At 41.6% G+C, this 22,393-nt stretch overlaps 3 protein-coding genes across 3 annotated transcripts; 1 reads left to right on the forward strand and 2 right to left on the reverse strand.

The window, feature by feature from the left end:
* Positions 1–262: 262 nt before the first annotated feature.
* LOC111606248 lies at positions 263–5,305 on the reverse strand. The gene is made up of 5 exons (XM_023326602.1): positions 5,249–5,305; positions 4,942–5,181; positions 1,479–3,477; positions 1,170–1,280; positions 263–446 (listed from the first exon to the last, which is right to left on the reverse strand). Exons 2-3 carry the CDS (start codon positions 5,177–5,179, stop codon positions 2,330–2,332), a joined length of 1,386 nt encoding a protein of 461 aa, XP_023182370.1. The 5' UTR covers positions 5,180–5,181; positions 5,249–5,305; the 3' UTR covers positions 263–446; positions 1,170–1,280; positions 1,479–2,329.
* Positions 5,306–7,829: 2,524 nt separating this feature from the next.
* LOC102231718 lies at positions 7,830–10,733 on the reverse strand. Its single transcript, XM_023326606.1, has 7 exons — positions 10,582–10,733; positions 10,351–10,503; positions 8,854–10,272; positions 8,680–8,781; positions 8,252–8,344; positions 8,110–8,181; positions 7,830–8,035 (listed from the first exon to the last, which is right to left on the reverse strand). Exons 1-6 carry the CDS (start codon positions 10,586–10,588, stop codon positions 8,150–8,152), a joined length of 1,806 nt encoding a protein of 601 aa, XP_023182374.1. The 5' UTR covers positions 10,589–10,733; the 3' UTR covers positions 7,830–8,035; positions 8,110–8,149.
* Positions 10,734–11,434: 701 nt separating this feature from the next.
* kbtbd2 (kelch repeat and BTB domain containing 2) lies at positions 11,435–20,721 on the forward strand. Its single transcript, XM_005810769.2, has 4 exons — positions 11,435–11,630; positions 13,670–14,166; positions 17,920–18,085; positions 18,817–20,721. Exons 2-4 carry the CDS (start codon positions 13,994–13,996, stop codon positions 20,374–20,376), a joined length of 1,899 nt encoding a protein of 632 aa, XP_005810826.1. The 5' UTR covers positions 11,435–11,630; positions 13,670–13,993; the 3' UTR covers positions 20,377–20,721.
* Positions 20,722–22,393: the final 1,672 nt, after the last annotated feature.

A 22,393-nucleotide genomic window follows, 5' to 3' on the forward strand; every position in this document is an offset into this window, starting at 1 on the left:
GCTTGTACTTTCACTACACCAAACTTTGTTTAAAGCACTTCTCTTCCTCAAATGCAATTTCTGTCAACTCTGCCCACTTCTGCAGAGGTTTAAACTAAAAAGAAATTCACAGCTGACAAATTATGCTTTCTAGTTTAGTTTCCTAGTTATTCTAAAAATCAGTGAAATAGAGACGTTTATTCATCCGATTAAGGGATTCATGGTTTTCTGAATGGGAACAGCTCCCTCTGGTGGACAAATTCAGGAACAAAAACTCAAGATGTTTGCAAAAACTATTAAATTTGTGTTTATTTCAATATGAATAAATAGTGAACATTGTGATCATTTACATATCCAAATAAAGTGTAAAAGACTTAATTTAAGTGCTGATCATTAAAACAAACAGTGGCTGTACTTTAAGTTGTGCTCTGGTGCAAATCAGCATCTCGTTTCTTTGGTGCAGATTCCTGAAGAAAAGACGGGAAAAAGTGTTAAAATTGAGACAATAAAACTTAGACCATATGCTTCTCACAAATAAGGAAATAAATTAGCTGGACTACATTACTTGAACAAGTGTCCTTTTTCAAAGTAAATGCTTTAAATAGAGTAAAATATACTTTATGGAAGTTGAAAAGCTACCACAACCATTAATGTGTAGACATTAATACAAATATAACATGTATTATATATATGCATAAGAACGTTATTGCAAATAATTTAAATATGACTAGATATAAAATACATATATAAAAGAATAATCTATAAATGAGTCTGGAGATGCATCTAATCCAAGTTAAATCCATTTTTAGCTACTTTTTTCTCCTATTCTTAGATGAAAAGTAATGCAACAGCTTCTTTATCTTTTATGCCAAGTTTACAAACAAAGATATACAACTAAAAGAACATGGCTTCAAGTTTTGACAATCAGCTTTTAAATCTTGACCTGATCAAGAAGCTTTTTGTTGCCAGTTCAGATTTTTACCAATTAGCTTCATATAGATATTGATCAAACTAGACAGTGGAAAAACCAATTGTGACAACTGCTTGATTTTAGCCTTTACACCTTTTCCATTAACATCTGTGTTTGTTTTAGTTCAGTACAGCTTTCCAAGTCTAATACGCCTGACTGTAAGGGATATAGAGACTATGGTTTGTTTTTTAAACGGTAAAGTGAAACATCAAAAGCAAACCTTGTGATTGTGGTTGTGTTTTCTTGTGACTAATAAAGTGTTGTGAGGTGGCTTCCTTCAAGAAGCGGCCATTGTAAGTGTTGAGCGTTGCATCTCTCCACGACCTCTCTTCTGGAAAACAGTGAGGTCAGACGTTAGCCGCTGCTGTTCTTCTTAAAACTGCTTTAAACACTGAACTGAAACAAATGGCTCCATGAAAGGAGATAGCAAAATCTTCAACTGATACTAGTTTAAGACTCTTTGAGTCTCCATGACCAATGACACTCATGAAATAAATGTAGCCCTATGATTTGTTGGTCGTTGGCTTACCAGTTTGCCGTCTGTGCATCAGGTACATCTGGTCCAGGTTACTCCATTTTTCCTTGTGGGAAACTGGTGCGTCACAGTTCTCGTCAATCTCTTGGATCGTGTTCCCATGCGGACATCGGTGGAGTCTTTCCCAGCCGACCGACTGATCCTGCAGATCGTCATGCGAGCAGTTGCTCTGTCTCAGCCTTGTGTGGATTGTCATAGGACTTTCAGTTGCCATCTGCCTCGGTGCCAGCGGCCTCTTGAAGTCCTGTCCCGTCCGACATGAACTGTTCCCAGAAGAGTCACACTCTGTGTCGTGACCATAATGGGGAGAACAAAGATCCGGACTGGAATCTTTTCTCATGAGTTGCCTCTTTGTGTGAGATTTGCAGGCTTCACATGTCGGTAAAAGGACATCGTTCCATTGCTGGAAAGGAACGGCTTTCCTTTTCAAGCTTCGGCCTTCACACGCCGAACTTGGAGATGTTGTGATCCTACGTTTTGCCGTACATCTGGTACAGAGTCGCTCATTGTTGGACCAGCGAGAGCTCAACATGTTCTCGTTGAAATTTCTGCTGAGGCAACATTCATGGTCAGAAAGACTTTGTCGATCCACCTTGCCTTTGGGTTTGTACCTCTCTTTTGGTTTCCGAACATTAGGTTGTTCTTTGTAATCCATGTTAAGCTTTCTTCTCCTTTTAGACACATCCAGACTATGGAGATTCCTTGGTTTGTTCTGCTTCATAGGAGCTAGTGGGATATTATTGCAGTGATGGCTATGATTAAAGTCTGAAATCCAGCTGGTAGAGGGAAGGTACGCAGGCAAAGATTCAAAGGAGGTGTCCTGATGATCCTGGTCAATCGTAGTTTCAAGGCTGGTGATGTTCTCTGTCCGATTCCAGAGGGGAATTATCTGGTAGAAGGATATTGGTTGAAAGAGGTTCCTCTGCTGTGTTTGTTAGCTCAGGCAGTGGAGAAGCATCTGTAACAGGGTGGATATTTGCTTCAGACATCTCTACAGTGGGGACAGTTTCCTCTAGTTCAACCTTTGCTAGTACAGGCATCTCTGTTTCAGGGATTTCCTCAGTAGGAACCTCCTGTGTCGACATTACCAACTCCTCAGTTGAAGCATTCAGTGTTTTATTGGAAGCCTTCATGAAGGCGTTTTGGACAGGGGAAGTCATGAACGATTCCTCAGCTGACCAGACTGTGGACTCAATCTTCCTCAGTTCATCCAAATACGTTGGATCAAATGGCACCTGAACAACTTTGAGGTGAAAGCTTTTTGAGGTCACACTCAAGTCTTCATCAGTTGAAGTCTCTTCAGATTCGTTTACAGACACAGGATCCATTCGGTTCATGGGATCCTCTAGAGAAAGGCTCTTGTCCCCAGTGTTTGGCTTTCCAACTAACAGGATGTCTGGACAAACATTGAGCTCCTGCTCAGACTGGTCTGCTTGAAGGTCGAGACCCTCATCCTGCAGGATAGCACTTTGGGTAGGAGAGCTACACTGAACCAGATCCTGGGGAAAGCTGTGGGACATTTCCGCAGCCTCTTGAGCGTGGAGCAGTTGGAGTCCCACTGGTGTGGCGCAACATTCAATAGTCACCTCCTCAGTCTGAATCACAAAGGTGCTGTTTGATGGTATCCCCGTGGTGGAAGAGGGCACCTTCTCTTGGCGCTCTGAAGGGGATTCCTCTGTTTGTACGGTGAAAGACGGTGACTGGAGCTGATCAGTAGTGGCGTTGTCAGTGGAGTCGCCGCTGGACCTTGGGGTGCTGGTCCTATGAACTGAGAGAAGCGGCTCAGTTTGAACCTCAGAGCTGGTCATTTGTTTCGACGCAGAGTTGTGTTGGTAGCGAAACCTGCGGGCGTGATAGGCCATGGTGTGGTAGTACTGGGGGTTCAGCATGCGTCTGTAGTCCATCAGATGGAGGTGGGTGTGGGGAACAACAAAGCCAGGCGGCTCCATGTAGGGGTTCGGCTGATAGTGGGGCATCATTGGCAGGCCAAGCCCTTGACCACAACAAAACAGAGATATTTAACTTTGGTAAAAAGGAAAATATATCATCCTGCTAGTCACACTTGTAGAGAATAATGACAGATTATAATACATGTGGTACTCTGGGCATCTAAACACAAGACCAAGGCTGGGGAGGGAAGACTAGAAAGCTAGTACCAACAGTAGTACAACTGTACATTTGAAACGACGCAATGGTGCAAAACCTAAGTTTTACAGCTTTATCTGAGATTTTTTATTCACATTTTCAACCATGAAGTCTTTAATTTGACATCTCTGTAGATGGAAAAGAAAACTTTTGAAGAGATTAACAATTTCCAAGTAACGCCAGTACCTGCCCAGCACCTCAAACCAGACACCAGTTTTTCCTGACCTGCACTATATATTTTGGCCACCAGAGGGCAGTGACGTGGTGACAAACATGGAAAACTTCCATAGAAGTTGAGAAAATCTTGCAATACTGGACTAAAGTTAACATTTTGAGCTAGTTTTATCCCAAGTCTCTCAAAATGTCAATTCATTTATGCATTGTTTGTTATTTAAATTAAACTATTTAATTTGATACATTTGTTTTTACCTACCTATCCTTGTTTTCTATTAAGGTAAATGGACCTCAAACAAACTATCAGTGAAAGCAGGTCGACATATGAAAACTGGGTAGCGACTAGTTACTTTCTGAGGTGAATACGGACAAATTATGGGCACAGGTGTTGACAGAGGTGGGCAGAGGGCTCAAAAATTGCACTACTTCAACATATTTTTACTCAAGTGAAAGTAAAATGTAGCCATCCAAGAAGTTACTCAAGTACGAGTAAAAATGTTAAAAGTCTACTCGGGTACTGACTAACTGATCAAATGATCAATTATTTAACAATTACATCGGACTAACCAAAATATAAAGTCAAGTGGAAATTTTGGTATTTTAAAGGACAAAAATGACAATTCACATTTGTAACAAAAATAAAATCAGGGAAAAGCATTTTTTCCAAATCAGTTTATTTAAAATTTCATTTTTTTTTTAACAAAAAAACTTTAACTTTAACAAAAGCTGTTTTTGTTAACACTTGCAGGTGTTTAACTCCAGAAACTCACCGTTTCTGCCGAGTTTTTGGTTAAAACACGTTTGTTTTCCATTCAGTGGATAGAAAAATCTGTAAATTTTACTCAAGTGAAGAAATATTTCATAATAAAATTAGTCTCAAGTAAAAATAAAAAGTATATCGTAGTAAAGATACACCTAAAAGTACTTTCTCAAAAAAGTTACTCAAGAAAACGTAACTAGTTACTACCCAACTCTGAATGTTGAATACAGAAAATGCCGACTAGAATTGATTTTTTTCTGCCATCTCTTTGGCGCCCCCTTTACCGGAGCGCCCCTAGGTGTCTCCGAAAGTACAAACCCACTTTTTGCGACAAAAATATTAATAATCCATTAGCCCGAGTCAGAGAATCTCACTCACCTAAGCCAGGGTAGCCGTAGTACGGGTTGTAGGGCATAGGCATGGCTACCGGCCACTGCAGACTCTGCATCGGCAGGTACTGCTGCGAAGGCTGGATGTAGAAGAACGGCTTATGGTGCTGCTCCTCCGGACGAGGCGGACCAGGAGCGGCCGGCTCTGGGCCCAGCTTCGGGTTCAAGTTTGGACCTCTAGGGCGCAGCCCGAAGGAATGCTGCAAGTTAGGCGTGGCTGCTTCCATATCTGAACAAAGAGAGACACGTATCACTTAGGAGTTAAGATTATTTCCTGGGGATAAAGTTGCACCTACATGCAAAGGAGAAGAAAACATCCACAGAGAAACCGGGTGAGCTTTCCTTTATGCTTTCAAGTGGAAACCAAACACACAAGCTGCAGAGAAGCTTCCGCTCCAGGTGATGTTCGTCCAATTACAGCTTAATGAGCTGCTGTGTGAACCAATCACAGAGCCTTATTCCGAACAGGTGGGTGTGGAACCGGAAAACAGCTGTGATCCAAATTAAGAATCCGATTGGGTCTAATGACACACAAAGCCTTACAAATCCTTTTGATTTTTAAACATCTCTGATAGAATCTGTTTCTCTTTGGACAATCAGAGGTGAGTAAAATACCCAAAAATGTACACAAATAAAAGTAGCACTACTTAACATTATTCAGGTAAAAGTTAAAAGTAGCCATACAAGAAATTACTCAAGTGATGAAATGATCAATTATTTAATATTTTAAAATTACATCATCAGACAGACTAAAATATAAAGTTAAGTGGAAATGTTGGTATTTTGAGGAGCAAAATGACAATATATATAAGTAACAGAAATAAATGAAATGAGGCAAGACAAATTTTGTTCCAAATCAGTTTCTTTCAATAAAAAAACTTATAAAACTTTAACAAAAACTGCAGGTGTGTCTGTGTCTGGTGAGTTTTTTAGTTAAAACGTGATTATTTGTCATTCAGTGGGAAGAAAATCCCAAAATTTTACTTAAGATAAGTAATGCAACATAATAAAAATACTCCTAAAAGTAAATAAAAAAGGTAACTAGTTACTACCCAACTCTGCATATAATTATTTTTAAAAAACAGTTTGTAATGTTATATGGAATCTTTCTGTTTAATCCTAAACTTTGTAGAATAAAACAACTTGTTCTAAAACTCAACTGCAGATGAGTTCCAAGAACTTGGAAAACCTTTTTCCAAGTTCTTGGAAAAAGGTTTCTACCTTTTCCAAGAACTTGAATTGTTCTTTAAGAATCAACATATTCAATTCTTTAATTTTCTGTGAAAACTCTTGGTTACTCTTCTAGATGATGAAAATCCTCCTAATGATGCTATTCTTCTTCTGTGGTATGACTAATAACTTGTCAAATCAATCAAAATTGGATCTGTATCACTATGACAACCTTTTCCTCTGCCTCTGTTAGCTCAAAGATTCAGATTTAGACAGGGGAGGATGTTCAAACTGTTGGTTTTAGTAATACAACTTTCAAAACTCAGATATTTTCTCTGACTAGAAGATCTAAAATAACACATTTAACCACAAATATACTCAGCATCTCAAATGTTGGAAGATGTAAATAAATTGTGTTTTATATTTAGAATATGTTGGCGAGTGTCCAGTTAAATAACTTTTAATTACTTCAGAAAGAGAAACCCATATATTGTATAGATTTCCTGTACTTTTGGTTATGACTTACAGATAATGAAAACCTCAAATTCAGGATTTCTCTGAAGCGTAACATATTGTAGACGTCCTGAAGAAGTTGGATGTTCACAGGCATAGTCATAGAAAGTTGATTGGAAGGAAAACATATGCTAGAAAATGGTGCAACAACAACAGAGAATCACTTCAAAGAGTAGACTGAGGCATAAGAGCCACTGTGCTACAGGAGAACCAGAACTGGACTATTACTCTATGGTCCAAAGTTTTCAGCTAAAGGTAAAGTTAGTGTTTTATTTGGAAGTAAAGGTCTCAGAGTTTAGTGGAAGAGTGGAGAAATACAGAATCCATGTTGCTTGAAGTCCAGAGTGTAGTCTCCAATGATTGGTTTCTCCATGTCATCTGCTGGTTCTGGTCCACTGGGTTTTCTGAAGTCCAGTCAATGCAAACATCTACCAGGACATTTAGAGTATTTCTGTGTTACTTCTGCCCACAAGCTTTATGGAAATGCCGATTCATTTGCCAGGAGAACTTGGTACCAACCCACAGAGCCAAAGGTACCAAAAGCTGGTCCAGTTACCACCGTGGTACTGTGGGTGATTCACCAGCATGCTGGTCTGACCAGAACCAGAGAATCAATGGAGTATTGTCAAGAGGAAGATGACACCACAACCAATAAGGTGACCTGAAGGCAGCTATCAAAGCAACCTGGACTTCCTCAACCCCTCAACAGAACCACAGGTTGATAACCCCCTGCTGTGCTGATGCCCAAACTAAGAACAGGGTGCATAAAAATTACTGTTTTCAGGAGCAGAACTTCAAATAGTCAAAACTGTCTTAGTTTGAAGAACAAATATTTTCATCTATATATTTGCAGAGATGAGTTTTGGAGTTGCTGCTAGCATAGCATAGCTGCTAGCATAGACACTGTCAGGATAGCTAGTAATAGAAAAATCCCACTTGATCAAATTATACTAAAAAATTGCCTGTTTATTAGAAGTTTTCCTTACTGCATCCATTGGGCAACTGATTACTTTTGGAAATGAGGTAATCAGTTCACACCAATAACACTTTTTCACATTATAACTACAAAATTCAAGCTACCCATGTGGAGAAACAAATCTATTTCAGGCCATTAATAGTTCTACTCCTTTAGGATTTCACATTTAAAAAGAGCAAGCCATGGTGGCTGGTTTAGAACAAAAGCCCCACAACAAGTTTAAATATTTATATTTTATTGGACTGACCCCAAACAGTGGCATCTTCAACAACCTTTTAGCCCATTTGTGAGATCATGTTATCTTTGGTGAAAGGCAGCATCACTGCAGATTTTTTTTTTGTCCTTTTTTACAACTATGCTTGTTGTGCAGTGCATTACACCTGGTGCTCCATTATCCCTCAACCTTTACACCTTTAGGGGGGACCTGTAAAAACAAAAAGTGGTAAACATGTAAATAGATGTTAAGACTATTGTTCATTTGGAATGATTGCCACCTACAGTTCAATGTGTTTTGTTCAAAACTCAGTCAAGGAAAACGTCAACATCTTGGTTCTCCTCTCACTGTGGAGTCTGAAAAACAAATTAACATTTTACATTCACATAATGACCAAAAGATAAACCCCTGCTCAAATAAAAATACCTCTTTGCCAACTTAATGGAAGCACCTCTTCTTCACCTTCATGATCATCATCTCTAGGCCTGTGATACATCACTTTCCACTGAGGGCTCATTTCTACATAGTTGGGTTAAGAGAAAATTCAACAGAGAATTAAGAAGGTCCTTATTACCGCTAAAAAAAACTGACTAAAATACCTACAAAATACAAAGTAAAACAGCACATCCCATCAAACTAAGTAAATCAGTCCCTCGGGAATGTGTGCTCAGTCCCATGCATCTTACTTTTAAACATGATAGTTCTTTCAGATTCAACATAAACCTCAAGTTCTCTAATGAAACCAGCATGAAGGACGTCAACATGAAAAAGGAAATTAAACCATTGGTCAGGCAAAGATTGTTTAGTTGAAAAAAAACTAAAGAAACTGACAACTTGGATGAGCTAAACGTTACCTTGTCGTTGCAGAGGGGTGGCATGTCTTCTACGGGGAATTGCTTCTCCAGCCGGCCATCGGCCTTGGCCTGCCGTGGTCACATCTGCTCTGCAGAGTCCATCTGTGAACAGATTTATGGGTCACAGCAGTTTCTCCTGAATGTTAAAAAAAAAACACACAATTCAGGACTTACCCAGACATGTTCTACACTGCAGCTCCCTGCTGTCCAACTCCTCGGTTTCTGCTTCAGCAACCTCCTGCTGACAGGCCTCATGACTCTCCACCTGTTTCATGGCATCTGGCAGCTCTTTGTACTGGCCTTTGTTATACCAAGGTTTAGCTGAATGTCTCTGGATAGTTTGGGTTTTCCTTGGTGCAGAATGCTTCCTGACAACCACTCTAATTGGCTGCTCGCACCCTCTCCTGTATGCACCCTCCTCTTCAGAGTCTCCAGCTTCATCATGATACACTTTGGAGCTATGGATTTTGCTCCTGCTTGTTCCCTTTTCCAAGTTTTTCCCACAACAAGCACACACAACCCTCTTCGACTTTGGCGACCATGAGTCCTCTTCATCGTCTGCCGCTGGAGGAGATCCTCCAATGACTGCCGAAAGTCTCCTCCCGGTGTACATGTGCTTTGGGAAGAGATCCGTGTCGTCCAGATCTGTAGAGAACATTTCATCTCTGGAAGACAGTTCATCCAAAGATGGACTGAGGACACTCATGCGCTCGTGTGTAGTCTGCATGGGGAGGTAGTTGTAATAGTAAGGCGCTGCTGGGGATGAGAGCTGCACAGCTCCAGGAGCAAAAACACCATCAAACGGTAGCTTGATGATCTGGTAGCCTTCATCGGGTTTGGTTTGATCGCAGGAAGTCATTGAATCTTCTACCTTTGAGACTTTAGCCTCTGTTAAGACCAGCGAACTGGAGGGAAGTGAAGATTTGTGGTCCTTCTCAGCATCACAAATTGGAACACTTGAGTCAGTCACCGAGATATTTGATTGAATATCTGGGACCTCCGTCTCATGCGAGACAAAATGTTTGTCTGGTGCCAACTGATGGAGACATTCTTCATGAACTGAAGAGCTGTCAATAGGCAGCTCTTCCTCCAGTCTTCCTGTCCAGCCTCCCTCCGGGCTCAAATGGTCCAAAATAACTTGACTGGACTCGCCATCATAAACAGTGGAATCACTTGAAGTCACACCGGGAGACTCCAAAGAGCCATGATTTGGCTCTGACAGCAGTGGGTGACCCTGCTTTTCAGCTTTTTCTTCTACAGGAGAAAAGATACCCGAGGATTGAGAACCAACGCCAGAGTCCAGCTCTCGGTTGGTGCTCTGAAGCTCTGTGGCTCGGATTTTATCCAAGCACTCGATTATCTTGTTTATGGCATCGCTAGGGTCGGTTTGAGCCCCAGAACAAGCGGTCTCACGACGCCCCGGAGGTTGTGGATGGTACTGTTGACGAGGTATATCTCCCCAAGCCGGTGCTTGGAATCTAGGTTCAAACATCCGCCTGTAATCTACAGGATATAATGGGGCATGTGGTAAAACAAAGCCAGGGTAAGGCATATAGGGGTACGGATGCAGGCTGGGGCGGCCATAGTTAAAACCTATAAACAGATTTTGAGAAAAATGCTCTGAGATTTACCATGTAAATGTATGAGCTACATGTGTGAATGGCTGAATACCTGCAGGCAGTCCGAAGTGGCTGTATGGGTTGGTAAGCTGCCAGGGAGGGTAGAGATAATACTGCTGAGAAGGTGGCTGGACGAAGAAGTAAGGTCTGGGATGGGAACTTCTCTGAGCTCCACTGCCAAAGGGGGGAGGCTGTTTGCTTGGATCTACAGGACGGATTCAAATAGCTTCAAACCACACATTAGTTGAACTTAATTTTAAAGTTGAAAATAAAAACGACTTACCTTCCATTTTCGTTCACGATCTCGCTGACTGTCGGAAATAAAACACCCAGGAATGAAAAATTAATAAACATCCCCAAGTTTCAGAAAAATAAATAAGTTACTTTAACGATTTCTGTTTGAACAGAAGTAGAAAAGTGTCGCTCTATGAAGCCCAAACGTCATTTCTACTGAGTAAAAGCCGAACTGCTGCAGCCAATTAGTTATATAGCAAACAGCTTGCGACCCGTCAGGAACGTTGCCTTCGGAGTCAACCGGGAGCCTTATGTTAAAATAAGTAAGTTAAAATATAAAATTGTTGCGTAAATATATAATAAAAACACTAAATTTAAATTCATTTAATGTAGATACTTGGTTTGTTTAACTTTGGAAGGCTATTCAAGATATTTTAATGTATCTTCTTCTATTTTTCTATTTTTTCTTTAAAATTTCCACCACCTTAAAACATTATGTTACTTTTTAATTGTCAATAATAATACTTTTTTTGTGTGTACTTGATCTACCTTAAATTTGATGAATTTTTAATAGATGTTAATGCTTCGTTTTTTGAGTCAATTTTAACACAGGCAAATAGATTTTCAATATTTATCTACTTAAATTATTTTCTATGCGTATAATTATGACGCAATGTGTATTTTTGTACACTTAAGATTTATTTTTAAAATTCAAATTGTTTGTTGTAGAAGAAGTCCAGCTTAAAAAAACTATTTCTTATCATGAAGAGCTTTTGACTCTTTCACTACTGTGGTATCACAATCTATCCAGCAGAGGGCGCCATGTCTCCATTCTACCGTTGTTATGTTATTGTCTGTCCAGCAGAGGGCGCTATTTCTCCTTCCAACAGGGCAGGTCACTGGGTTTGAGTGCAGTATCCTCAGTTGGCCTCTGCTCTGTAGAGGCGCCTTTGATGCACTAAGAGGTTTGTCCGCTGCTCGGCGCCGACTCATAACAGTCTTTATCGTCTCCTTTCGGCCTCAGGGTTCCAGTTTACTCTTCATACCGACGGAAAAACATCAGGACGGTTCAGTGAGTGGCGCTCGCCGACGATCAAAGTAAGGCATGCAGTATTCTTCTCCTTGTCGGAGATGTATTACGGAAGAGGCGATGTGTAGCTCTGGCCGTTATTAGCTTAGCTGATGCTGTCTGATTTCCCTTTCGTGTTTTTTGACACCAGAATCTTCTGTCACAACAGCAGAGCTGAATGGTGGCATCTGACTCCTTCCTCGCTAACAGCGTGCCCCAGCGGGTGCCCCGTTAAACTGGGCCGGAACTGTGCAGAGTGGGGAAAGCTAAAGCTACCATGCTAATGCTAACATGCTGTGAATCAGGCTAGAGCCGCTGGTTCAGTTCTGATTGTTTTATTTTCCTCTCAGACAACCAGAAACTCCGCTATAAAGCGAGGGCCAATCTGATCACGTCTTTTTGTTTTGTTCAGGCCAGAATGAAGCCTCTCAAACGGGTTGTTCCTATGGCGATAACGTGCTAATGTAGCTAATTAGCTTTGGGCTAACAGAACATGTTAACGGGACAGATTCGCAAAATGTCAGCCTCTAGATCAAAATAAACCGGCTAGTTAGCTGGGAGTGACGCTGACCTTGGCAGCTGCATCATTTCGAACAATTTTAATGAAGATTATAATATGAAACCTTGATTTTGCTTAGGAATGGTATTAGAGCATGATGTTTTGTTTGAAATAAACTTGGATAGGATTGCTTAAAAACCTGTAATAATTAGATGAGCAAAACCTGCACTAAGTTGTGTCATATTAAAGCCAGATTCTTGAAAACACTCTTTGTAATTTGTGAGAACAATATTCTTTATGTGATTCCATATTAGAGATTAGGATGAAAACCAGAATAGTTAGAAATTTGTTCAAATTTGGGCAAAATTGATTTGTATTAAATATAAAATGTTTATGCTGCTTTTGACATCATTTTATGTTTGATTTATGAACTGCAATTTTCAAACTGAAGCCCAACAATAGTTTTTAAAACCGCAAGAAAGAATATAAACTATGGAAAACACATGGAGTTGCACCATCATGCTTTTTGTGGCCAATACCAATTTCACAGTTTTCTGGTATTTATTAACTTATTTTCTTTATTAGGTCATTTTATGAGAACTCAACACAAAAAATGATTATCCAAGACTTTTCCCTCATAATTTTAAGACATTTTTTCTGGTAAAATTGTTTTTATTTTGCTATTATTGTGACTATATTCTTGTAATTAAACAAATAATTTTGTAGCCTGGCTCTAATATTTCATTGTATAACTCACAAAAGGGATGATTGAGATAAGTCACGTTTTGAAACTATTTTCTGTCATTTGTAATTTCTGTCTAGAAAAGAAAGTGGGGGAGAAATAGGATCTGGTATAAATTTATTGTATTTTTTTTAAACCAAGAAATCAAAGGAATAAAATAATGTCAGAGATTTTATTTAGAGGCAATTTCGCCAGGACAAAATGTTTGGTATTGGACGACTCCATCTTCCCACCTGGTGTAAAAAAACCTGCCAACTTCCTCTTTAAGAACTTTGAATTGCCTTTACTGAAAATGTGCTATATAAATAAAATTACCTTACCTTTTATTTCAGTGTACAAGCGAAAGTTGTATATTTTTGCTTGCATGCCTCCTTTTTATTCTTTTTTTTTATTGTGATATAAATAAATCAAATGCAAGTGTTAGGATTAGGTGAACATAAACAAAACAAAATGTGGAAAGGAAGTAAAGAGTCCAGTGTAGTCCGAGACAAAGGAGCTGGTTTTAAGTCCTTAAAATTGTACTTGTTCCATTGGCAGATGATTTTAATTTATAATCAGTCATTTTTCCCATGTTATGAATGAAATGTAAATGAAACCAGTGGAACAAGCAGTTTTTCATAAATTTTAAGAAATTATTGACTTACAATGAGCTTCTATATCTTGCTGAAAAGTTACTTATAAGTTACTTTGTCTTATTTTAAATGTAGTGGGATATTTGCACTAGAAAATAGACCAAGCGTACTTGGTAAGATTTTGTGTTTTTACAGTGTATTAATTTTAATAATAAAAATTCCTGATCAAAATAAAAAAACACTGTTGTTTTCCAGTTGCCCTTGATGTGACGGCGCCGCGGCAGAGTTGCCCTCTCTACCTCCGATCGCCCTCCGTGCCTCTCCGCATGACGTCCGATGACCGCTGACCCTCGGAGGGGAAACCCCATCCTCACCCTGCATCCCCCACTTCCTGTGGACTCCTGATACCGCCCCACCCCGCACCGCCGCCACCATCTGACACCTCCACCTGTTCCCAGTGGAGGTGTGGAGGACCAGAGAATAAATTTCCCCTTTTCAAATTTCTCCTGGTTGGTTTGAGTCCGGTTCTGCCGGCCACGCGAGTTTTCAAAGCTGGGGCGCGATTCCTGGGATGCAACCATGTCGGGTCTGAGTGAGCGCAGGCCGGTCAACACGGACTACGCCATCTCGCTGCTGGAGCAGCTCAAGTTCTTCTACGAGCAGAAGCTTCTGACGGATGTGGTGTTGCTGGTGGAGGACGCGGAGTTCCCGTGTCACAAGATGGTTCTGGCCACGTGTAGCTCCTATTTCAGGTGAGCAGGCTGCTTTGTTTAGCTGTTACCAGGGTTTCCTCCAGAGTATTGTCAACCTGGTGGGCCACCAGGCTTTACTTGCTCCTGCCAGGCTAAGCGTTTTTGAAACTGTCTTTTTTTTCCTGTTGTTTTCTTTATTTATTTTTAATATTTAAAATGTCTTCCAGATCCAGTGTTACATATTCTTTGTAATTTAAAGTTTGTTGATCTTTCAGAATGCGATTTTGTGTTATTATGCCATTACCATATTACTTGAAAAGAAAAATATTTATCATTTATCGCAATAAGTTCTGGGACAATTTATCATGCAGAAAAGTTTGTTTCTGTGACAGGCCTACAGAAACAGTAGTTTTATTTTGTCCACTTCTGTATTTTCTTTGTTGTTGATGTTTTATTTACAAAATCTTCTGTCAACTTGACATTTTTTAACACTAAAACACAGTGGGGCAAATGATGAACTTCCCCACTGCCCTACCACAGCACTTAGCCAGATTTCTGGGGGAAATCACAATATTTTTATGGAGATTATCCACTTTGAAAATCAATCTGAAAAAGTTTATTTATAATTTTTACATGACCGTAACATAAAACTATAAGCTCAGTTTAGGGGCTACAACTACTCAAAGTTGGAGAAATGAAAAACAAACAAAAGAGTTGAATAAACCAAAATAACAACAAAAAAACAGTTTCTCAAAACAACAGAGGTGATTGAGCATTATCATACAGATTGGATACTTTAATACAGGAATGTCACAATATGGCATCCATGCAGCTGTGCAAAACGCCTGGGTGGATCTAGCTCCGCCTTCCAGCCGCAGCTCCTCCTCTAAGCTGGAGTTTCCAAGCTGACAAATTTCCACCTCACACAGCAGCCCTCCCCCACTCAGCTCCTTCAGACTAGCCAGCTGCAATTAGCAAACACCTGGTAGAACTGCTGAGCTCATTGTAAAAGCTTTGTTAAAAGGTTAATAATGGATCCATGTTGTGATGACTTGCTGAAGCGTGAGTTTTAGAAAGAGCAGGAGTTTTTAAAGAGACAGATGCCCAATTTCAAGGCTCTAAATCAGCTGAACAACTGAAGGTCACAGTTACTTTATGCAATAAAATGGCGCTTTGTGCCTGGAAAACACAAAATACTGCTTACCACTTTAATGGAAAGACGGCAGTTTCTAAATTGTGGGGCGGTTTTCAACTTTATATGAATATCAACAAAGTTCTGGGTAAATTGGAAACACAGCTACTGTCGACTTGAGCTCCTGATCCGAACAAAATCATGTCAAGGTCCACCAATGAGCCCCCAGGCCGCGCTTTGGCTGCAGAACCAGAGTTCCAGCTCTTGTTCTCCAACCAGTTCCTGGTAGATTCAGGGGAAAAAATGAAGTAATTGCTACCAGACGTTTCCCTCTTTCATGCACTTAGCGTTGCATAATGCAATGCTGCTGCATAATGAGATGCAGCAGTCTGTACGTTTCGTCTGGAAATCTGCTGCATCATGCCCCCTCCACCACGCGTTGCCTGTCTGGTGCGAACAGAGTGTTTCCCCCTCGGGGTGCGGAGGTGTCGCTGCGTTTCCGCCGAACTCCTCCTGCTTCCTCTCCATCCTCCACGCCTGGCTTCAGGGGGAGCAGCCGGACCGCAGAGCGGAGGCGGAGGGAGGGAGAGTCTGGTCACGTAGCTCTTGTTAAGAGATGGAGGGGGTAAAAGGGGTAATTCCGCAGGGTTGCGTAATACAGCCTGGCAGGTTTAGCCCCTGCTGACGCCAACACACCCAAAAAAAAACCTCCACTGTATTGTTCAAAAAGCACATTTCTTCTTCTTCTTCTTCTTTTTACATTTTGGTAACAAAAAGCGATGAAATCCCTGATAATTTGAGTTGTGTGTTGATGTTTTTCTGGATTATTATTTAATCTGTTGGTAAAGGTGAACCTTAAATGTTCAGTTTGGAGGCAGAAATGTTTTCCAGATGAGTCTGTTCTCTGAATGAAATGAACAATCATTCAGCAGCTGGTTGACATCATGCTTCCCACCAGAAAGCGGATGGTTTTAACCCAGCAGCAGGTCTATCTGCTCTTCATCCTGAGGAGGACGAGGAGCAGCGGGAGCCTTTTGATTGGCTGCTGGGGTTTCAATATGGCGGCATTCTGGTGAGGAAGTCTGGAAAATGATTTTTGATTCCGGATTTACAGCTGGATTCACTTTCAACATGGAGGAAATGCTTCATCCTGCTGTTCATCCATTCATTCATCATTTTATCCAACTGTCCGTCCATCCATCCGTTGAAGTTCAACCATCAATCCATCTGTCTCCATCTGTCCATCCGTCCATTTGTCATCCAGTCTGTTTGTCCTTCCATCTGTCCCTCAGTCTGTCCATTATTTTGTCCTTTAATCTCTCACATCGTCAGCTGTCTCTATGGCAACCAGTCCATCCCTCATTCTGGGTTTTAATCTGGCTTCTGACGGATTCCTTTGGTAAAAGCAACTTGTGAAATCAACAAAAAATAAAAATGAAGAAGCTAACTTGCTAATTTATAGGTTTCAGACATGCTAAAGTTGCCAGATTACATCACAGCTGAGATAAAAATAGCTGATCAGGAATAGATTTTCTTCTTTGACCTGATCACAGATGCTTTGGTTAGTGCACCAGTTGCATCAGGAATCCCCTAAAATCAGAAAATGCTTCTGTTTTCTGTGAGAAATGTTAAAGGAGATGGTGAATCCTGACATTCCTTTATAATTCTAAATCATTATTTCAGTGGTTATAGAGCTGAATCTTTCGCTTCAAAAACATCCCAGTAGTTGGGAAAGGTGCTGTTTTTCTTTAAACTGCCGAGGCTCAGTAGTTTCCTGGTTGTTAGGGTTACGTAACTCGCCGTGTGGACGCTGGTGTAGAATAACACAGGCAGCGCGGCGGTGTTTGGACTCCAGCAGCGGCCACTTCCAGGTACCCAGGCTCCGGCTGGGAGCGTTGGCGAGCTTCCAGACCGTCATTAAGAGGCTCTGTGTGTTTTTAAAAGAACAACGTTGGGTTGTGAAACAGCCAAATGACCCAGTTTGTAGACCCAAACAGAAACATCTGTTCTGACTTGGTCCAGTCTCTCATTTTCTTGCACTTTATTGTGACTTAATTTGACATATATGAGAAAAATGACCAAGAGAGGGCAGTAAAGATCAGAAAAATCTTCAGGTAAAATTTGATGCAGTTATGTAGAAATGTGGCTGATTCTAGTCCTTCTATTATTAAAATTCCTAGAGGTGAATTACCTGCCTTGAAGCTTTGTTAAATTGTGCTGCACTATTTAGCGCACTGGGTACCAGACGGATAATTATTTGAGTTGCGCTACACTCTCCGTTCCACCAATGAGTCTCGACGAATGCTAAGTGCTATTAGCACAACTTATTGTTTCATCGAAAGAGGTGCATCCTCAACCACCTGTCTACCCAGGTCTTATGTTTTTTGTTCTTTTGGACAGGCTGTATTTTTTTCCCTGGGTTTTTAGTGATTTTGTGCAGTTTAGTAAAACAAATCACACTTTTTCTGTGACTTGTGTCCTGAAGAAATGTATTGCAAATGAGAATGTTTTTCAAGAGCAGCATTTGTGTGCCCTGCACTCAGTTACACAGTTACCTAAAAAAGAAGAAAGAAATGGTTCTTACTGTCACTTTTATTGTTATTTTATCACAATATTTTGTGATGCTATTATAATAAGTCCATGTTGCCCACCACTGCTCACTGCTGGTGTTTCCACTGCAGAGCGATGTTCATGAGCGGCCTCAGCGAGAGCAAGCAGACCCACGTCCACCTGAGGAACGTGGACCCCGCCACGCTGAAGATCATCATCGCCTACGCCTACACGGGCCACCTGGCCATCAGCGACAGCACGGTGGAGCCGCTCTACGAGACCGCCTGCTTCCTACAGGTACGTCTCGCAGTCCCTCGCTGAAGTATCTTAGTATTTCGTTGAGGTACAAACACAAACTTGAACACTCCATAATTTGGCTGTCATGTAACAAAATAATCAACGAGGGACTGATTACTCAACCTTGAGGAACCCCAGAGGGAATTATTCATAAATGTTACCAATAAAGAGAAAATCCAGAGCTAAATCCAGTTTAGTTCTGGATGTTAATGTTCATCAATGTTCTACATTAAGTCTTATGCGCTTGAGGAAGACGAATTAAGAAGAAACTGTCCAGATTTTGAGCTATAAAAAGTTTTGTGTCGTTTTACTTTTACCTGGTTTGTAGTCTGAACGATATGGCTGAAAAAAAACTTACCACGTTTCAGTGTTTCATATAGTGATAATTATTGTTTTTTGTATTAAATATCTTGCACTGCAAAAAACAGTATCTTACCAATATTAATGAAGTACTAGTTCCATTGGCAAATGATTTTACTTTAACAAGACATTTTCCCATGTTTTAAGTGAAATAATCTGTCAATGGTACTAGTTCTTTCTCATCAATACTAAGGAATTACTGACATAAAACAAGCTCCTGCTGAAAGGTTATCTGTATGTTAGTTTTATCTTATTTCAAAATATTTACACAAGAAACTAAACCAACAATACTCAGTAAGATTTTGTGTTTTTGCGGTGGGTGTGTAATGTAACCTTATTGGACAGATTTGTGATGCGTTTGTCTCGTTCAGGTGGAAGACGTCTTGCTGCAGTGCAGAGACTACCTGGTGAAGAAGATCAACGCTGAGAACTGCGTCCGCATGCTGAGCATCGGCGACCTCTTCAGCTGCAGCGAGCTAAAGCAGAGCGCCAAGCGCATGGTGGAGCACAAGTTCCCCAGAGTTTACCGACAGGAGGCCTTCCTGCAGCTCTCCCATGAGCTGCTCATTGACATCCTGAGCAGTGACAACCTCAACGTGGAGAAAGAGGAGACGGTGCGTGAGGCGGCCATGTTGTGGTTAGAGTTCAACATGGAGGCACGCTCGCAGCACCTGTCCTCCGTGCTGAGCCAGATCCGCATCGACGCGCTGTCGGAGGTGACCCAGCGCGCCTGGTTCCAGGGTCTGCCGCCCAACGATAAGTCGGTGGTGGTGCAGGGCCTCTACAAGTCCATGCCCAAGTTCTTCAAGCCTCGTCTGGGCATGACCAAGGAGGAAATGCTGATCTTCATGGAGGCCATGTCGGAGACGCAAGGCGAGAGCTACGTCACGTCGACGTCCACGCCTACGACGATAGTGTGTTACAGCCCGCAGGCGGAGAAGGTGTACAAGCTGTGTAACCCGCCGGGAGACCTGCAGAAAGTCGGGACCCTTGTTACCCCCGACAATGACGTCTACATCGCCGGCGGTCAGATCCCCCTCAAAAACTCAATAGCCAACCATGGCAGAAGTGGGAAGCTACAGGCCGTGTTCCGCTCGGTCGACAGCTTCTTCTGGTTGGATGCGCAGCAGAACGCCTGGGTGCCGAAGACCCCCATGCTGTGCGCCCGCATCAAGCCGTCGCTGGTCTACTGCGACGGCTACATTTATGCAATCGGCGGCGACAACGTGGGCGGGGAGCTGAACAAGCGCACGGTGGAGCGCTATGACTGCGAGAAGGACGAGTGGACTATGATGAGCCCACTTCCCTTTGCCTGGAACTGGAGCACCTCGGTGGTGGCTCACGACTGCATCTACGTGATGACGCACGACCTGATGTACTGCTACTTCCCCCGCGCCGACGCCTGGGTGGAGATGGCCATGCGCAAAACCAGCCGCTGCTTCGCCTCTGCCGCTGCCTTCGGCGACCTCATCTTTTACATCGGCGGCCTCCACGTGGTCAGCAACTCCGGCATCCGCATGCCGACCAGCACCATCGACGGCTCCTCGGTCACCGTGGAGATCTACGACGTCAACAAGAACGAGTGGCGCCTGGCCGCCAACATCCCGGCCAAGCGCTACTCGGACCCGTGCGTGCGCGCCGTGGTGCTGCTCAACTCGCTCTGCATCTTCATGAGGGAGACCCACATGAACGAGCGCGCCAAGTACGCCATCTACCAGTACGACACGGAGCTGGACCGCTGGTACCTGCGGCAGCCTGTGTCTGAACGCGTCCTCTGGGATCTGGGGAAGGACTTCCGCTGCGCCGTAGGGAAACTTTACCCTTCCTGTTTGGAGGAGTCTCCATGGAAACCGCCGACGTACCTCTTCTCCCCCGATGGCGGTGAGGAGTTCGAGGTGGACGGAGAGCTGGTGACCCTCCCCCACGTATAGCTTCTACCTCCCCCCCTCCATGACATAGTGGAGGAACATTGAGGAAGGGGGGCTCTGTAGCGTTAGCGTGAAAAGTGCGAAGGGTCCACCGGACTCGATTCCCCTCGAATATAAACCCATTCTCCTTTTGGTTCTGTTTTATTTTGTCAGTGGTGACATCTGTTAGATATTATGTCGGTCATACTGTTTCTACAATGTGATAATCTCAAACTAATTTTGTGATGATGATGATGATGATGATGCACTTAACTGGTAAACCTTCTGGTTAACGGAAACTGTACCAAAATCTCTTCTTTCTGCTAAAGAAATACTCCACAGAAAATCAAAGATCACTGCAACTGGACGTTGAATCTGAAGATATTTCAGCGCCTTCTTGTTGGAAGACTTGAGTTTTGATAAATATTTATGCAGCTGTAATAAAATAAAGTTCGGAAAGCGATAAAAGTGAAGCATCTGGGCTCAAAGGGAATAAACTGGGTGGTATTTCAGCTCTGGGCCGGATCGTGTCCTCGTGTTGCCTTCTCATTTGTTTAATTTTTCCCCCCCTAAGAACTGGAACACATAAAGGAGGAAAATGTGCTGCAGGGTTTTCTATAAACATAGTTTATGATCCATCTTTAAAGGAAGGAATTAACAGATATTCCCCATTTATGCATCAAACCTCCGGGTTTCATTTCGTGCTCATAAAGAAACAATTTCACACGTCTACCTTTTCATTTCAGTTATTCCCTTTTTTGCAATTCATGTTTTAAACATTAAATAAAGATGGAAACTTTATTCATTCCCAGAAGGAAGCCAAAATATACTGAATTGCAAAAAACTGCTTTCATGCAATATTGGATAGACTTTCACTGCCGTTTGTTTCCACATTTGATGATTATTTTGTATTATAAAAGTAGCTGTTGCTAATAAAAGTTGATATCTTCAACGCAGTTTTCACCAACCGGGCTGCAATTTCAGTTTTTCTAACCTCTAAACACGTAAAATCTAAAATATCCCAACAAAATGCTGTTTGAAATGTGAAGAAAAGTCACCAGAATACTCAAATCTGATGTAAAATTTAGTTTAGTTTATGTTTTGCAGACTGTATTTAATTTGTTTCATTTTGGTGACGTCAGTTTGAACCCTTTGGCTAATATTAGCTTAAGCTAACCAGTAAACCGTCGTTGTTGGGTCATTTGACAACAGGTCAAAGCAAAAATAGAGCAAACTAGGATTTAAAAGAAATACTTTAAACCGTCAGCTTTCATATAGCGGCGAACTGAACCGAAGTCGAAACAAAACCCCTGAAAAATGAACAACCGCCACCATTTTGTCCATCCATGCTTCTGTTTTCAACCATTTCATACCTTACACCATTGCATATTAGTTTATATATGAGGGTTTGTTTTTTGTTAATTATATTCATAAACATGCTCAGATCCCAAAATTTAATTTATTCATAGATTAATTTTTCACTTATTTTGGTTTGGTGTCATGAATAAACCCTGATTAAACCATATTGACTACATACTGTATGTAAACATGCCTGAATTTGCTAAAATAAGCTAATTGCCTTTGGTAGTATTGGTTACTGGAGTCATAAAACCACATTTCCTACAGTAGACTAACAAACTCATGGATAGTCATAAATCATCCTCCTTTTTTTATTATTTATTTGGCCGGAAACCGCGCAGAATAACAAAAATTAGTAAAGAAGATGTATGTAGAAAACTCACTTTTTTGGAAGCTTCCCTCAATGTTTGAACTTTGATTTTTAGCGGAGTATTCCTTTAAAAATAAATGGGATCATGCATTTTCTTAAAAGGCCTCGCAGACGGAGCGGGTCGTTTCCGGAGGACCGAGCGGCAGGTGGAAGAAGTTTGATTAAAGACGGGGTGGCTGCAGGTCCAGCCACTCGTAGCCCCGCCTCCGCCGCTTGAGGCTCCGCCCTCTCCCTCCAACCGACCCCGCCCCCTTATTGCGTCACGTCTGCTGCACACAGGTCTTCCACACAACCAGCAGTTCACACCTCAGT

The sequence above is a fragment of the Xiphophorus maculatus genome, chromosome 21, assembly GCF_002775205.1.
Source record: "Xiphophorus maculatus strain JP 163 A chromosome 21, X_maculatus-5.0-male, whole genome shotgun sequence".
Taxonomy (NCBI): Eukaryota; Metazoa; Chordata; class Actinopteri; order Cyprinodontiformes; family Poeciliidae; genus Xiphophorus; species Xiphophorus maculatus.

What these genes read in the sequence shown, in the direction of transcription:
- LOC102231718 (XM_023326606.1), bottom strand. An exon ending in GCAGTGTAGAACATGTCTGG is followed by an intron (nt 8,782 to 8,853) that starts GTAAGTCCTGAA and finishes ATCTGTTCACAG; the next exon opens with ATGGACTCTGCAGAGCAGAT. An exon ending in CACCCCTCTGCAACGACAAG is followed by an intron (nt 8,345 to 8,679) that starts GTAACGTTTAGC and finishes CCAACTATGTAG; the next exon opens with AAATGAGCCCTCAGTGGAAA.
- kbtbd2 (XM_005810769.2), top strand. Translation starts at nt 13,994, where the DNA reads ATGTCGGGTCTGAGTGAGCGCAGGCCGGTCAACACGGACTACGCCATC. An exon ending in ACGTGTAGCTCCTATTTCAG is followed by an intron (nt 14,167 to 17,919) that starts GTGAGCAGGCTG and finishes TTTCCACTGCAG; the next exon opens with AGCGATGTTCATGAGCGGCC. An exon ending in AGACCGCCTGCTTCCTACAG is followed by an intron (nt 18,086 to 18,816) that starts GTACGTCTCGCA and finishes TGTCTCGTTCAG; the next exon opens with GTGGAAGACGTCTTGCTGCA.
- LOC111606248 (XM_023326602.1), bottom strand. Translation starts at nt 5,179, where the DNA reads ATGGAAGCAGCCACGCCTAACTTGCAGCATTCCTTCGGGCTGCGCCCT. An exon ending in CTACGGCTACCCTGGCTTAG is followed by an intron (nt 3,478 to 4,941) that starts GTGAGTGAGATT and finishes GTTGTGGTCAAG; the next exon opens with GGCTTGGCCTGCCAATGATG.